A 17,656-nucleotide genomic window follows, 5' to 3' on the forward strand; every position below is an offset into this window, starting at 1 on the left:
AGCAGCGTTGCTCTAACCCCAGAGGCGGCATCGGATGGAAGCAGCGTTGCTCTAACCCCAGAGGCGGCATCGGATGGAAGCAGCGTTGCTCTAACCCCAGAGGCGGCATCGGATGGAAGCAGCGTTGCTCTAACCCCGACCACTGCGCCAATTGGCAGCATTGCTCTAACCCCGGAGGCTGCGCCAATTGGCAGCATTGCTCTAACCCCGGAGGCTCCATCGGATGGAAGCAGGATTGGTCAAACCCCGACCATTGCACCAATGGGAAGTGTTGCTTAAACCCCAACCATTGCACCAACTAGCACACAAGCTTGAGAGTAATTGTTGAGCATGGATGTTTGTTTGGCTATTAACAAAGAAAAACCTAAGCCAAACAACCAAACAATTATTTTGTAGGTAAATTCATTATTTCTATATTGTTTTTCTAAATGGAATGATTTTCCTATTTTTTTCTCTAATAATCTATTTTAACTAAAGATTTTTTTAAAATTTAATGAAACACGTTTTTAATATGGTACGACATCACAATGTACTTAAGTGATACCATAACCAATGAATAATCAACAAATTAATATAAAATGTCTCGAATACATAACTAAATTTGTTTGAAAGATTTAAAATCTTTCAAAAATCAAACTATTTTTATATTAATAAATCCATTCTAATTCTATTTTTTCAAGTTAATAATAATAGGTTATTATGATTTTGAGAAAGTCGCTATAGTGAAATCGGTAGATACGCTCCTCTCAGTCGATTTGAATTTGAGTAGCGACATGCCATATTATATTATAAACAAGTTCTATAATATAATCAATTCATGTCTCTTACATAAAATTAAAAGAACTTTTGATTTTTAAACCATTCTATTTTACGTTAACAATTTTGGTAATATTCTAATGAAAATGATTATCAATATAATGAATTAAATTATTATTATCTTATAATAATAGGATTTTGTAATTCAAAGTTGAATCGAGATAAAGAATCAAATACAAGACATTTTATGTCGAATTGAATGTCAAACACAGGATCTTATGAAAAGTTGGAAGGGTAAAATTGTAATTTAATTTTGTGTAAAATTCCTTTCTTCCAAAATAGAAAAATGGAAATTTCAACTCCACAAAAATAAGCTAGGATTGTAACTTTGTAAGATTTCAATTTTTTTCTTCGACAATTTTATACGCCTGTGACTTTGTTCTGCAATCCACAACGGTCGACCTAGTTCATACTCCTTTATAGCCACCGACAATTGATACATTTATAACTGCTTTAAGTTGAAGTATTCCTCTGCCACCGAGCCATGGCGGCGATGGCCAAACAAACTAAAATTTTAGTAGGCGTATTTAGGAATTTAAAGATAATACATGAATTTATGTATAAGAGAGATGTCAAATTCTTTTAGTTTAACAATATGTTTGACGAGTGATTAAAACAACATTTTAATCGATTTTTAGCGGACAATACATGCTTTATACTCAATGAGCCATGTCGATTTCAATATTTTTTATTTGCTTCTTATTTTTTAATTGTCATTATCACTAATCAACATAATATTGGTAATGAATATTCTCAATTAGCTATGGGTATATATATTGAAACTTGTAAAATATTTGTAATAAACTTTAACCCGAAAAATATCACATCTAATGGATGTTTTTTTTGGACTAGAGTCATGATGATCTAATCACAATAATAAATTAATTATTTTTACATCTAAAAGTATTCAATTAAAAAATAATTTGTATGGTAGATTTAATGATAAAGATGTCTCTTGATAATTTGCTAGTACCGTAATTATATTTTACATCTTCCTTTTCTTAGCTTTATTTTGTTGTAATTATTTATATATATATATTTTTTTGTTAGAATTTAAATACCAAAAATATTTTACTTGTTACATACCGCTCTACCACTGAGCTACTGAGGAACAACGGACTTAAGGAAGCCCACTCTCGTTCTTTGGAACTGGATCACCACATGGTTGAGACACCTGGAAAAAAATGAACAGGCGTGCCCCCACTCCAAAAGCATGATCCTGTCTCGATGGAAAGTACTAAAAACCATCGGAGTCGGAAAACAGTTGAAGGAGTAAGACGTCACAAATAGAAAGAAGAAAGGGGCACGCCCCTCTCTTCTGACTGCTATTTCACTCTTTCTTTTTACTCTCTATCTGGTAAAGAGAGAGAAAGATCCTGTTCATTCGTGAAGTGTACAAAATTAAAAGAAGAATGAGAGAGAAAGATCCGTGAAGTGTTGCGCTTTTAAATGGGTGGTATAAAAATAATATTATAACAAACGTATATAAATATTTGTATGAAAATAATATTATAAAAATCATATATAGACATTCCAAAACTTTACTGCAGCAAAAACGTATTAGCTCGCATGAAATTTAACAGTTGGATCATTATAAATTAGATAAATAATTCTTCAGAAGTTCAAACATGAATATGATGTCATTGGCTCACCTAAGTTGACTTGAATTTTACTCTAAAGAAAAATTAGTGACAAAAGCTTAAGTTGATTAGGTAAGTAACCTTGTGGCCCCAACATGCACCATAATATTTTTTATGTTAAGCTTGTGTGCTTTATGCATTGAAATATGAGGTTTTATTAGGTATACAATGTCATGTCAATTACATCATGTTATGAATAAAATGAAATGCTTCGAAAGAATAGAATTGAAAAATGATGTAATCGAATATGTGATGTTTACTAGGTATATACAGTGCATGTATGGAATATGTCATCGATTAAATGAGAAAAGGAATAACGTTAATACTATGTTTTAAATGTAAATCATGGGCATCTCATACATATATGTGTGTCATGTGCATCGGGATACTTCCCCATTATATTATGTTAATACGGGTGTGTACCTTCCATATACATGTTTCCCATGATATCATGGGGGTCTTTCCTTTTCTGTGGCATTTGGTGACGTGTAACCCATTAAGCCTGAACATGTTAGGCCCAGGGGTACGTATATGAGCCCACCTTGCCCGAAACTGAAAATAGTCCAAGCACATGTGACAGTTTTAAGATAGGTCTCAATCATGTTATGTGTGTGATTGCATTGCTAAACCCAACCGTCGGATGATTTACTGAGTATTTCGTAAAATACTCAAGCCACGTGCTACCCTTATACTTTCCACGTAAAGGTAAAGCTCCACGCTCGGATGACAGTGAATGCTAGAAATATCATGGAAGTCGGAATAGGGCATGATAGAGCAATAGAACTCGTTGAATTTTATTTAGTAGTTGGTTAAGTGTTTTAAATGCAATTTTTTTTTTATATATTAAAAAATATGTTACGTTTAATTTATTGTTTTAAATTAAATATATAAGTCAACGAATTTATTTTAAAATTATTTATTATGAACTTTAACCTGTGAGATTAAAACATGTCTGTGTAACGCCACTAATTTTGGCTAAGAAAATAGGGCGTTTCATATACTATTCTTCAAACAATATCTTCAATGCAAGTCACACGAGGCACACGTCTAGCAACGTTCACCTTCATTGTGACACATGCATATGCCGCAGGTTAGCTCAGTTAGGCATCAGGGCTTGGGGGTGGTGGAGAGTTTACACCATTCCTCCCTCTAAGGTACATTTTGAACCATTTCAAATCGGGCAAGTGTGAACATGCTTTAGGCAAACAATCATACGCTGTCATAAAGCATCGTATGGTCTTCGATTGACACAAAATTTTGTGAGCTTTCATATTTCATATAGATGGACTTAATTCCAAAACTACATACCAAAATTCTCTCTAACTCAATCTTTAGAGGTTAATGCTCTTAGCTTTGAAAAAGCCTATTTTTTATAATTATTTCAAAATCATTGCATTTGTCTTGCCTATTCTTTAGCTTGGCTTTCTTTGGTGTATTGGATGATGCAACTCCTCCTCGATCACTTCATGAATTGTCTATTTTGGTCGTTGCATGGCCGGATTGGTATCACTCGAGGATTTGCCACTTTGCTTGTTGTTACGTAAGGGTCAAACTGTTTGAAACCTTACCTCTCCCGCTCCGTTCAATACACTTCTGCCCTCTCGATTTCTTCAATAAACTTAAAAACTGAGTCACAAGGAAAAGTTAGGGATTGATTTCTTACCTTCTTGTGGATTGCACGATAAGTTATTCTCCTCCAAAGTTCATCAAGAATTGTTTTCCTCACCGGAGCTTAACCTTGAAAAAGCCTATTGGCTAGCCATTTGTAAGGGTTTTCCGGGAATCGCTTCTTTATTATTCCCTCTAGCTAATTGAATTGGTTTGGGGGAAAGTCTCCAAGTGTGTGACCTTAATTTAGAGAAATTTTCTTTGGTCACCAAATCACCCAAAAACACCAAATTAAACTTTCTTTGGCAGCTTGATCTACAACGTTTTCGATTTCTTATCAAAATTACTCATCTCAATCCTCGTAAACAAAAGGAATGCTCAATTTGAAGAAAAATAGACCGTAGATAGGAATTCAATACTTGCCCCCAATTTGAACCGAAAATTGACTTTCTTCGATTACACACGTTCTTGAGGTTAATTCTCTTCGTGGTCTGCAACAAGAATGTTTCTTGAAGGTGAAAAAATCGAATGGGATTGGCCTTGCTCGATGAATTTGTGTGTATGGTCGGATTAGATTTTCAATCTTTCTTTGAACTTCTTCAATGATCATTCGTACTAGAGAATGGGTTCTAGGCTCATTCAGCGCTCGGTTCCTTTGTAGAACTTATGGATAATCTTGTTTAGATAGCTTAGGAACAAGTTTGAAGGGAAATATTGGAGAATGTCTCTCAAATTTGAATGAAAATCGAGAGTAGAAAACCAAAAAACTAAACGGCTATAATTCACGATTTCAATGATGCCAAAATACACCATCTTTTCGCTTCCGTCTTCAAGCAAGAGATTTGGAGTTGGAAATTTGGAGTCACATATATAATGATTCAAAAACAAGCATTGGTCAAACATGAATTAAAGGAGAAACTAAGCATTGGTCAAACCTAGGATTTTGTGTCGAATTCAACTAACAGCCAAATAATTTATTTAAAAATTAAAAGGGTATGACTGTAATTTCATTTAAAAACCATTCCTCTTTCTTTTATATGTATAGCCATAGGAAGAGGAGATTCCATATTCTAAAATTCTTTTCGAAATTTTAACTCCACAAATATTCCCATATTTTCTTCTTAAGGTTTCAATTTTGATCTCTGACAATTTTGTATAGCTGTAGTTAATCTCTACCGTTTACGGTCGTCGACCCAGTTCGCTCTTTCTTTACCACTACCGATAACTGATACATTTGTAACTTCTTTAAGTCATAGTATTCCTGCGCTGCCATGGAGTCATGGCAACCGTGGTCAAACAAACTAAAATTTCTTTCAGACCCTATTTAAGAATTTAAAGATAATTATGAATTTATGTATAAGAGAAATGTCAAATTCTTTTAGTTTAACAATATGTTTGGCGATAAATTAAAATAACATTTTAATCGATTATTAGCCGACAATACATACCTTATACTCGATGAGCCATGTTGATTTCAATATTTTTTATTTGTTTCTTATTTTTTATGGTCATTGTCATAAATCAAAATAATATTGATAATAAATATTCTCAATTAACTATATAGTATATATGAAACTGGTTCAATATTGGTAATAAACTTTGACTCAGAAAAAATATCACATCTAATAATTTTATATCCAAACATTTTTTTAGAATAGATTCATAATGATCTCATTAGAATAAGAAATTAATTATTAATTATTTTAACATTTAAAAGTATTCCATTAAAAAGTAATTTATATTTTAGATGGATAGAAGTTGGAGGTTCTAATAGAGATATCGCTAGAAGGTTTGTTATTACTATAAGTTATATCTTACCTCTCCTTTTTCTTTTATCTTGATTTTGTTGTAATTATTTAGATTTTTGTTATAAATTAAATACCAAAAATATTTTATTCATTATAGAATCACATCCGTGTAACGACCCTAAATTCAACATACTCAGAATCGTTACATGCTCATCTAATGTGCAAATATAATTCTCAAAATCGAACATCATTTATAACATGTGGGGTCAAGCTTGGGTCAAGCTTGGAACTTAAGAGTTCTCCTTAGGAATCGCCTAATGTGATTTTGTGCACGTAGAATCTTGTCAGTGACCAGGGGTACATGTGGGGAATCCCTTATTTCATGGATACTTCGTTGGTCATCCTAGGAGGTAAAATCGTATGTATCGTGATGAATGTTTTTCCCCATATCTTGGTTTCACTGCCTAATGTTTTCCAATGGCCCCGAAACTTCACTACCATATACAAACTCATGAGATGAGGATTCATGCAACATCTCATAATATTTGGAGGTCATTTAGGGATTGAACGGTAGGTAGTTTTCCTTAGGGGCACTATGGTCATTTTTCGCCGTTACTTGGTTTCCTACTTAACCTTATCTAATGACTACCAAATTTCATAATTAATCTAAACATGTTATAATATGCAGAGTATTTAAATTTCATAAGTAGCGGAGTTCATTTAGCGAGTTATTTTAACCATCTCCAGCAATTTGATTGTTCTGGGGTCTTAACTAACGGTTCTTTAGATTTTTCTTACATGTAACGTTAAAGACATTAAAGAAACACCATAAGTCTAAATTATCATCCACCCAAATTTTGTAACTATCTAAGAATAAATAAAGTTTTATTTTTCTTTAAGGGGACCTGAATTGAAACATTTTGTTATAATTTGAACATTTTCTTCACATTTTCCTTGCAGTTTATTTGCATGATTGGTATCTTGGTTCATATCAGATAGTGTATACTTGCACTTATACTTGATTATTTACCCATTTTTCTATATACATTCAAGTGATGAGGAGTAGAATGTTAAGTGCCTAAACAAATTAGAAGGGATAAAATTACAAAAATGTCCCTACTAAGTATAAAAGTTAAATTACTTAAAGATCTTATATTAAACCTATTTTTATGGTTAAGAATTATTGTAAAATATTTCAAAGGCCGGTGAATAATAACAAAAAAATACTTCTTTTTATGCGTTTAAGATATTTTATGCCTAAAATGGACTCCAAATGACTTAAGAATCTAAATTATGGATAATTATAATGATATTAAAAACTATGTAATTGGATCAAGTTTAGATTCTAAACAACGATTGGAGTGGAAAGAGACAAAAACACACGTAGGACCTCGTGATATTTCTAAGTATTTAACGAACTTCAAATGATATGAACTTTTATATGAGACTCATTTATAAAATTGTAGACCATCATATATGACTTAAAATTCATTAAAACATGTTTGGGTATAAGAAAATACTATGATTGATAGAAAATTATGAAAATAATCCTAATGAATCTTTTACCAAGATTGATGATTTTTATGAACTCCAAGTGACATGGTTTGTTGTAGGCTGCTTATTTAGTATACTATTAAAGATTCATGCATGTAATTACAAAATGTTTATAGTTATGACCTATGTGCTTGAAATGGAGCTTAAAAATATCTTATTATGACTTGTGCCTTGAGTTTTGAGAAGAAACTTTAGAGTCAGAACAAAAGAACTTACGAACATAAGATGTCGCTCTAAGGTCAAGAACCATGTAAGATAGGTTGGTCCCCAAGATAGTAAAACTCAAGTACTAAGCCACTAAGACTACTATGTTCTACTCTAACGATAACCTAAGTCACCAAATTCTTTCCACCATGATATGCATTAGGATCACATGTTTTCCTCGCCTAGATCACATGCCCTACAAATGTTTCTTCTAGGACATCGTGTCCATGTTTCTTACAAGTTTACCCTACCTATGTTTCTTTCTAAGATATTCTAACCCTGTTTTATTTGGAGCATGTCCTCTCTCTCTTTAACAAGTTTAGGCTCTCTCTCACTCAAGTTAGGTTCATTATATTCTCCAACAATTTGACCTTTTTAGGTCTTCTAGGGGAGTAGTTTTTGGAATGGACAGGGTTAGGTACAAGGATTGACCAAGTATCATGATTCATGACCCATGATTTAGGACCAAGATCATCATGAGCAGAAACTATGATAAGCTCTTGGTCAAATCATAGAGATACTACCTTAGCACCCACCATGAATACGATTAAGAGCCCATAAGTAGGGTACAAAGAGTGGCGACAACCTTGTTTTTCACCATCAAACATGATCTCAAAACTACAAAGAATTACAATAACCTTACTATTTATAATGATAACAAATGTAGTTTCAAAACTAAAAATACTGACATCCTTATTCCTCATGTTATAAATGGGCTGTATGAATGAGACAAGTAATCTATCGAGTACAATTCATGGAGAAGAAAATATCTTCCGTGTTATAAAATAATAATATTGAGTTCATGAAATAACATAAAATATCAATTTATTGCAAATCAAAAGTACCATAAACTAGCAATGGTATGTTTTTATTTAAAAATATAATTATTCTTAATGATCCTCAAATGAAGGGAGGGAGAAATTAGAAATTGAATAGTCAAACCTTCTATACTTGGAATACTCCCAAACCCACAAAATTTAACACTCTTTCTAAATTTGGTGGTCTTTTCTAGATATAGATTTCCCATCAAACTATATATAGGGCTTCACATTGTAAGAAAAATCCAAGCACCAACATCTTAGCAATTACTACTCTTCATCATTTGTGAAATGAGCTTGTAACCTTACAACTTTAAGACACTCCACAATGGCCGTCGGCAAAGGTTTCAAGCTCTTTCATACCCTTTTCCTAGTGATTTCTTGGCAGTATTGTGCAAAAGTGGGTGCCACTTTTAGTGATGTCACCGGTGTCGTAAATCTCGATCATCAATTTTCATTTCGTGCCTTTGCATCACATGACACACAAGCACGAGATGGAAGCATTGCTCTAACCCCGGAGGCTGCATTAGATGGAAGCATTGCTCTAACCCCGGAGGCTGCATTAGATGGAAGCATTGCTCTAACCCCGGAGGCTGCATTAGATGGAAGCATTGCTCTAACTCCGGAGGCTGCATTAGATGGAAGCATTGCTCTAACTCCGGAGGCTGCATTAGATGGAAGCATTGCTCTAACTCCGGAGGCTGCATTAGATGGAAGCATTGCTCTAACTCAGGAGGCAGCATCGGATGGAAGCATTGCTCAAACCCCGGAGGAAGCATCATCGGATGGAAGTAGCATTGCTCAAACCCCGTCGGAGGAAGCATCATCGGATCGAAGTAGCATTGCTCAAACCCCGTCTGAGGCAGCATCGGATGGAAGCAGCGTTGCTCAAACCCCGTCGGAGGCAGCATCGGATGGAAGCAGCGTTGCTCAAACCCCATCGGAGGCAGCATCGGATGGAAGCAGCGTTGCTCAAACCCCACCGGAGGCAGCATCGGATGGAAGCAGCGTTGCTCAAACCCCACCGGAGGCAGCATCGGATGGAAGCAGCGTTGCTCAAACCCCACCGGAGGCAGCATCGGATGGAAGCAGCGTTGCTCAAACCCCACCGGAGGCAGCATCGGATGGAAGCAGCGTTGCTCAAACCCCACCGGAGGCAGCATCGGATGGAAGCAGCGTTGCTCAAACCCCACCGGAGGCAGCATCGGATGGAAGCAGCGTTGCTCAAACCCCACCGGAGGCAGCATCGGATGGAAGCAGCGTTGCTCAAACCCCACCGGAGGCAGCATCGGATGGAAGCAGCGTTGCTCAAACCCCATCGGAGGCAGCATCGGATGGAAGCAGCGTTGCTCAAACCCCATCGGAGGCAGCATCGGATGGAAGCAGCGTTGCTCAAACCCCACCAGAGGAAGCATCGGGTGGAAGCAGCGTTGCTCAAACCCCACCGGAGGCAGCATCGGATGGAAGCAACATTGCTCAAACCCCGCCGGAGGCAGCATCGGATGGAAGCAGCGTTGCTCAAACCCCGCCGGAGGCAGCATCGGATGGAAGCAGCGTTGCTCAAACCCCATCGGAGGCAGCATCGGATGGAAGCAGCGTTGCTCAAACCCCACCGGAGGAAGCATCGGGTGGAAGCAGCGTTGCTCAAACCCCACCGGAGGCAGCATCGGATGGAAGCAACATTGCTCAAACCCCGCCGGAGGCAGCATCGGATGGAAGCAGCGTTGCTCAAACCCCGCCGGAGGCAGCATCGGATGGAAGCAGCGTTGCTCAAACCCCGCCGTTGGCAGCATCGGATGGAAGCAGCATTGCTCAAACCCCAACCATTGCACCAATTGGAAGCGTTGCTCTAACCCCGGAGGCTGCATCGGATTTTAGCAGCATTGCTCAAACCCCAACCATTGCACCAATTGGAACTGTTGCTCAAACCCCAACCATTGCACCAATTGGAACTGTTGCTCAAACCCCGACCATTGCACCAATTGGAACTGTTGCTCAAACCCCGACCATTGCACCAATTGGAACTGTTGCTCAAACCCCGACCATTGCACCAATTGGAACTGTTGCTCAAACCCCGACCATTGCACCGATTGGAACTGTTGCTCAAACCCCAGAGGCTGCACCGATTGCCCCAGAGGCTGCACCGATTGCCCCAGAGGCTGCACCGATTGCCCCAGAGGCTGCACCGATTGCCCCAGAGGCTGCACCGATTGGAACTGTTGCTCAAACCCCGGAGGCTGCACCGATTGAAACTGTTGCTCAAACCCCGGAGGCTGCACCCGATGGAAGCAGCATTGCTCTAACCCCGGAGGCTGCACCCGATGGAAGCAGCATTGCTCTAACCCCGGAGGCTGCACCCGATGGAAGCAGCATTGCTCTAACCCCGGAGGCTGCACCCGATGGAAGCAGCATTGCTCTAACCCCGGAGGCTGCACCCGATGGAAGCAGCATTGCTCTAACCCCGGAGGCTGCACCCGATGGAAGCAGCATTGCTCTAACCCCGACCATTACACCAATTGGAAGCGTTGCTCAAACCCCGGAAGCTGCATCAGATGGAAGCAGCATTGCTCAAACCCCGGAAGCTGCATCAGATGGAAGCAGCATTGCTCAAACCCCGGAAGCTGCATCAGATGGAAGCAGCATTGCTCAAACCCCGGAAGCTGCATCAGATGGAAGCAGCATTGCTCAAACCCCGGAAGCTGCATCAGATGGAAGCAGCATTGCTCAAACCCCGGAAGCTGCATCAGATGGAAGCAGCATTGCTCAAACCCCGGAAGCTGCATCAGATGGAAGCAGCATTGCTCAAACCCCGGAAGCTGCATCAGATGGAAGCAGCATTGCTCAAACCCCGGAAGCTGCATCAGATGGAAGCAGCATTGCTCAAACCCCGGAAGCTGCATCAGATGGAAGCAGCATTGCTCAAACCCCGGAAGCTGCATCAGATGGAAGCAGCATTGCTCAAACCCCGGAAGCTGCATCAGATGGAAGCAGCATTGCTCAAACCCCGGAAGCTGCATCAGATGGAAGCAGCATTGCTCAAACCCCGGAAGCTGCATCAGATGGAAGCAGCATTGCTCAAACCCCGACCATTGCACCAAGTAGCACACAAGCTTGAGAGTAATTGTTAAGCATGGATGTTTCTTTGGCTGTTAACAAATTAAAACCTAAGCCAAACAACTATTTTGTAGGCAAATTCATTATTTCTATATTGTTTTTCTAAATGGAATGATTTTCCTACATTTTTTTCTAATTATCTATTTTAATGAAAGACTTCACAATCTACTTAAGTGATATCATAATAAATGAAATCATCAATAAATTAATATAAATTATCTCAAATACAATTTGTTTTTGCAAGATTTAAAATTAAACTATTTTTATATTAATAAAAGGTTATTATGATTTCGAGAAAGTCGTTAAAGTGAAATCGGTAGACACGCTCCTTTTAAGAAGTTGTACTAGAGCATCTCGATTTGAATTCGAGTAGCAGCATGCCATATTATATTATAAACAAGTTCTATAATATAATTAATTCTCATGTTTACATAAAATTAAAAAAACTTTTGATTTTTAAGCATTTCTATTTTATGTTTAACAATTTTGGCGTTATATTATCATCTATCTCTCCGTAATATTCTAATGAAAGTGATTATCAATGTAATGAATTAAATTATTATAATCTTATAATAATAGGATTTTGTGATTCAAAGTTGAATCGAGATAAAGAATCGTCCAACGAGAACTTAACTTTTGTCAAACACAGGATTTTATGAAAAGTTAAAGGGTAAGACTGTAATTTAATTTTGTGTCGAATTGAAAAGTCATTCCTCTCTTGTATACATATAGAGTGGATTCCATAATGTAAAATTCCTTTTTTTCAAAATTGAAAAATGGAAATTTCAACTCCACAAAAATAAGCTAGGATTGTAACTTTGTAAGATTTCAATTTTTTTTCTTCGACAATTTTATACGCCTGCAACTTTGCTCTGCAATCCACAACGGTCGACCTAGTTCATACTCTTTTATAGCCACCGACAACTGATACATTTATAACTGCTTTAAGTTGAAGTATTCCTCCGCCACCGAGCCATGGCGGCGATGGTCAAGCAAACTAAGATTTCAGTCGTATTTAAGACATCCAATAGGGTTGAACATAAAGACATCCTCTAAGATGTTGGAATACATAAAGACATCCTCTAAGATGTTGGAATGACTCTTAATTTGTGATTCAAAGTTGAATTGTTTGTCGAGAGATATAATGATTCACAATTAAGCATAGTTCAAACAAAGGATTTTGTATCGAAATATGGGATGGTTGTAATTTCGTAAGGTTTCAATTTTGATTAAGCTCTGCTGTCTACCGCCATCGACCCAGATTGCTCCTTATTTATCGCCACCGACAATTGATACATTTGTAACTTCTTTAAGCCGTAGTGTTCCTCGGCCGCCATTAAGTCATGGCAACGGTGGTCAAACAAACGAAAATTTTAGTAGGCGTATTTAGGAATTTAAAGATAATACATGAATTTATGTATAAGAGAGATGTCAAATTCTTTTAGTTTAACAATATGTTTGACGAGTGATTAAAACAACATTTTAATCGATTTTTAGCGGACAATACATGCTTTATACTCAATGAGCCATGTCGATTTCAATATTTTTTATTTGCTTCTTATTTTTTAATTGTCATTATCACTAATCAACATAATATTGGTAATGAATATTCTCAATTAGCTATGGGTATATATATTGAAACTTGTAAAATATTTGTAATAAACTTTAACCCGAAAAATATCACATCTAATGGATGTTTTTTTTGGACTAGAGTCATGATGATCTAATCACAATAATAAATTAATTATTTTTACATCTAAAAGTATTCAATTAAAAAATAATTTGTATGGTAGATTTAATGATAAAGATGTCTCTTGATAATTTGCTAGTACCGTAATTATATTTTACATCTTCCTTCTCTTATCTTTATTTGGTTGTAATTATTTAGATTTTTTTTATTTTATTTTATTTTATTGTTAAAATTTAAATACCAAAAACACTTTACTTGTTACATAAATCTTGTCAAAATCTAGAATTTTTTAAAAGAAAAAAAGAAACAAATAGAGATAAAGAGGGAAGATTGGGTACAAAATTAAAAGAAGAATGAGAGAGAGAGAAAGATCCGTGGTGTTACGCTTTTAAATGGGTGGTATAAAAATAATATTATAACAAACGTATATAAATATTTGTATGAAAATAATATTATAAAAACACATATAAACATTCCAAAACTTTACTGCGTCAAAGACGCATTAGTTCGCATGAAATTTAACATTTGGATCATTATAAATTAGATAAATAATTCTTCAGAAGTTCAAACATGAATATGATGTCATTGGCTCACCTAGGTTGACTTGAATTTTACTTTAAAGAATCAGGTAAGTAAATTAGTTACAACAGCTTAAGTTGATTAGGTAAGTAACCTTGTGGCCCCAACATGCATCATAATATTTTTTATGTTATGCTTGTGTGCTTTATGCACTGAAATATGACGTTTTATTATGTATACAATGTCATGTCAATTACATCATGTTATGAATAAAATTAAATGCTACGCAAGAATAGAATTGAAAAATGATGTAATAGACTATGTGATGTTTACTAGGTATACATAGTGCATGTATGGAATATGTCACGGATGAAATGAGAAAGGGAATAACATTAATACTATGTTTTAAATGTAAATTATGGGCATCTCATGCATATATGTGTGTCATGTGCATCGGGATACTTCCCCGTTATATTATGTTGATACGGGTGTGTACCTGTTTCCCATGATATCATGGGGGTCTTTCCTTTTCTATGGCATTTGGCGACGTGTAACCCATTAAGCCTGAACATGTTAGGCCTAGGGGTACGTATATGAGCCCACCTTGCCCGAAACTGAAAATAGTCCAAGCACATGGGACGGTTTTAAGATAGGTCTCAATCATGTTACGTGTGTGATTGCATTACGTGTGTGATTGCATTGCTAAACCCGAAACTGAAAATACTCAAGTCACGTGCTACCCTTATACTTTCCATGTAAAGGTAAAGCTCCACGCTCAGATGACGGTGAATGCTAGAAAATATCATGGAAGTCAGGATAGGGCATGGTAGAGCAATAGAACTCATTGAATTTTATTTATCATGGAAGTCACGATAGGGCATGGTAAGTGTTTTAAATGCAATTTTTCTTTTTTATATTAAAAAATATGTTATGTTTAATTTATTTTTTTAAATTAAATATATAAGTTAACAAATTTATTTTAAAATTATTTATTATGAACTTTAGCCTATGAGATTAAAGCATGTCTGTGTAACGCCATTAATTTTAGCTAAGAAAATGGGGCATTTCATATACTATTCTTCAAACAACATCTTCAATGCAAGTCACACGAGGCATACGTCTAGTAACGTTTACCTTTATTGTGACACATGCATATGTCGCAAGTTAGCTTAGTTAGGCAATAGGGCTTGGGGGTGGTGGAGAGTTTAGACCATTCCTCCCTCTAAGGTACATTTTGAACCATTTCAAATTTGGCAAGTGTGAACATGTGATAACTCTCTAAAAGTAGAGTCATATCAAGTCTTTTTGTAGTTAATATTGCACTCTTATTCACCATTTACTCATTTATTACCCCATTTATTCTACTTAGTGAGCATGAAATCATTTATTGCGGTCCAACATGAAAAAAATTATGATTTGGCATAAATCGATGTTAATTGTATATTTAATTGAGTTATGTAGTAAAATTTCAGACATTTATGTTAAACCATGTGAGAGTAGCAAATTTGGAAACAAATGGGGATGACATGGAAATTTTAAATCTACGTCAACAATCAAAGTGGGTCATTGACTACCCAATGAGGAACATCCTTTGTGGACTACTTATTCCTTTTCAGCCATAAAGGGGAACCCATGCTCAATATAAAAGAAAAAATAAGACCAAGAGGAAGAGAGCCACATTTTGGGGAGAAAATCGAATTACACCGTAGCAGCCTCTACTGCAGTGAACTGCTGTGAAACCAGAGAAGAAGAAGAAAACCCTAATTCATCAGCTGTTGATAGCAGAAGGAAAAGAAGACCAACAAGGATTGATTAGGGCAAAGAGGTGGACGTGAGAGCTCAAGAGAAGGGAACTTCCATTGACAAATGGCAACAAACCGGGATAACTCTCTATTTTCTTATTATCTTTTCTTATTCCATCAATTTTACATGATGAAGATGTGGATTCCTCTGTTTAATTCAGTTTGTATGGAGAGCTAAACTTAATAGGGGAGGCGAGAGAGTTTTCTATAGTTTAAGTATGTTGACGGTATGATTTTAGTTTATTAAAGAGTTGTTGTCAATGATTTACATGTATGTTTAATTAACTACTTTACATACATAGTTGTTCTCTTATTTGGGAGAAGAGACGGAGCAATGAATCCTCTTTAGTACTCTAGTTCCATAGCAAGGAGACTTGAAGGGTAATAGAAGGGTTAGGAATAATTCTTCTCCTAGAGCCTTGTTAATAGAAATTACAACGATTATGGAAATAATCACCATTCATGACCCTCGGAAGTGGGCTTGAGAATATATTAAAAGGAACTCAAATCTACTACAAAACTCAACAACTTATCTATTTAATCTCTCTTAGCCGAATCTTCCTCATTATAGTTGATTTTCTCATCATTTTCTGGTTTTTTTACCGTGGCACTCTGTTTTAGTTTTGTTTAAATAGTTAAAATCTCCAAAACCCATTTGAATGTTACCCAAAANGGTTTTTTTACCGTGGCACTCTGTTTTAGTTTTGTTTAAATAGTTAAAATCTCCAAAACCCATTTGAATGTTACCCAAAAACTCACTTAATTTCCAGCAATAAACTTAACCAAAAAGATAGGTTCCCGGTGGAATCGATAATTTACGTATTACTGACTACTTGTGATAGTGTATACTTGCACTTATTCTTGTGAATTTTACATCATTTTATTATATACATGCACAAGCGATCAACATGCTTTAAGCAAACAATCATACGCTATCATAAAGCATCGTATGGTCTTCGATTGACACAAAATTTTGTGAGCTTTCATATTTCATATAGATGGATTTAATTCCAAAACTACATACCCAAATTTTCTCTAACTCAAGCTTTAGAGGTTAAGCCTATTTTTTATAATTATGTCAAAATCATTGCATTTGTTTTGCCTATTCTTTAGCTTGGCTTTCTTTAGTGTGTTGCATGATGAACGTCCTCCTCGATCACTTCATGGATTGTCTATTTTGATCTTTGCATGGCCGGATTGGTATCACTCGAGGATTTGCCACTTTGCTTTGTTGAACACTGTCATAAGCCCTATTCTCTAGGACCAAGACCTATTCTCAACGTCTTTTTTTGGCTTGTTAGTTTATCTTTAGGTTTAGCAGAAGGCTATATAATGCCATTCTTTCTGCTGTTGAAATCATCAAGTTTTGAGTGTCATATTGTATGTCTTGAGTAACTTTGGTGTTGTGAGTACATTTGTTCCGCTTTCGGCGCACAACAAGTGGTATCAGAGCCTTATTGTGGTATTTGGGGGTATTGTGAAAGTTTGGGCCTCATCGACCATTAGACGTGCTCACAATCGTGTTTATTCTCTTGAAAATCAGTTTTCAAGAATTGTGTTTTTGAGTTACATCCAGATTAATTATTGCAAATGGCCGAACCATCACGACGTGGATCGAGAGTGTGGAGTTCCAATCTCGAAGTAGAAAAATTTGATGGAACCAATAATTTTGGTGTTTGGCGAGGCGAAGTTAGCGATTTGCTGGTCATGCAAGACCTCGATGTTTCTCTCCAAGAGGAGATGCCTGAAGACATGACAGAAGCAGAATGGACAAAATTAAATCGGCAAGCCTGTGGAATTATTCGATCCTGTCTTGGCAAGGATCAGAAATATCCATTTATGAAGGTTACCATGGCGAAAGAATTATGGGACAAGCTTGAAGCGAAATATATGAAGAAGAGTGTGGAAAATAAACTCTATTTGAAGAAGAAACTCTTCCGTTTTGACTACAAGGAAGGTATCTCAATGGCTGAGCATTTGGATGATTTTAACAAAATCATCACTGATTTGCTCAATCTTGATGTTAAGATTGATGACGAGGACAAGGCGTTGTTGTTATTAAACTCTTTGCCGGAATCCTACGAGTTTTTAGTAACAACCCTACTACATGGAATCACTAATATTGATTTTGAAGATGTTTCAA

The 17,656-nt window shown here is 36.3% G+C and overlaps 1 protein-coding gene across 1 annotated transcript in view; it reads left to right on the plus strand.

The window, feature by feature from the left end:
• The window catches only part of LOC111797478 (calphotin-like), a 28,885-nt gene extending 17,260 nt beyond the window's left edge, over positions 1–11,625 (plus strand). Inside the window, exon 2 of the mRNA XM_023680487.1 lies at positions 10,229–11,625. Within this exon, the coding sequence (XP_023536255.1) occupies positions 10,229–11,503 (1,275 nt within the window). The 3' untranslated portion in view covers positions 11,504–11,625. The remainder of the gene's footprint in view (positions 1–10,228) is intronic.
• Positions 11,626–17,656: the final 6,031 nt, after the last annotated feature.

Source organism: Cucurbita pepo, chromosome LG06, assembly GCF_002806865.2.
Source record: "Cucurbita pepo subsp. pepo cultivar mu-cu-16 chromosome LG06, ASM280686v2, whole genome shotgun sequence".
Taxonomy (NCBI): domain Eukaryota; kingdom Viridiplantae; phylum Streptophyta; class Magnoliopsida; order Cucurbitales; family Cucurbitaceae; genus Cucurbita; species Cucurbita pepo.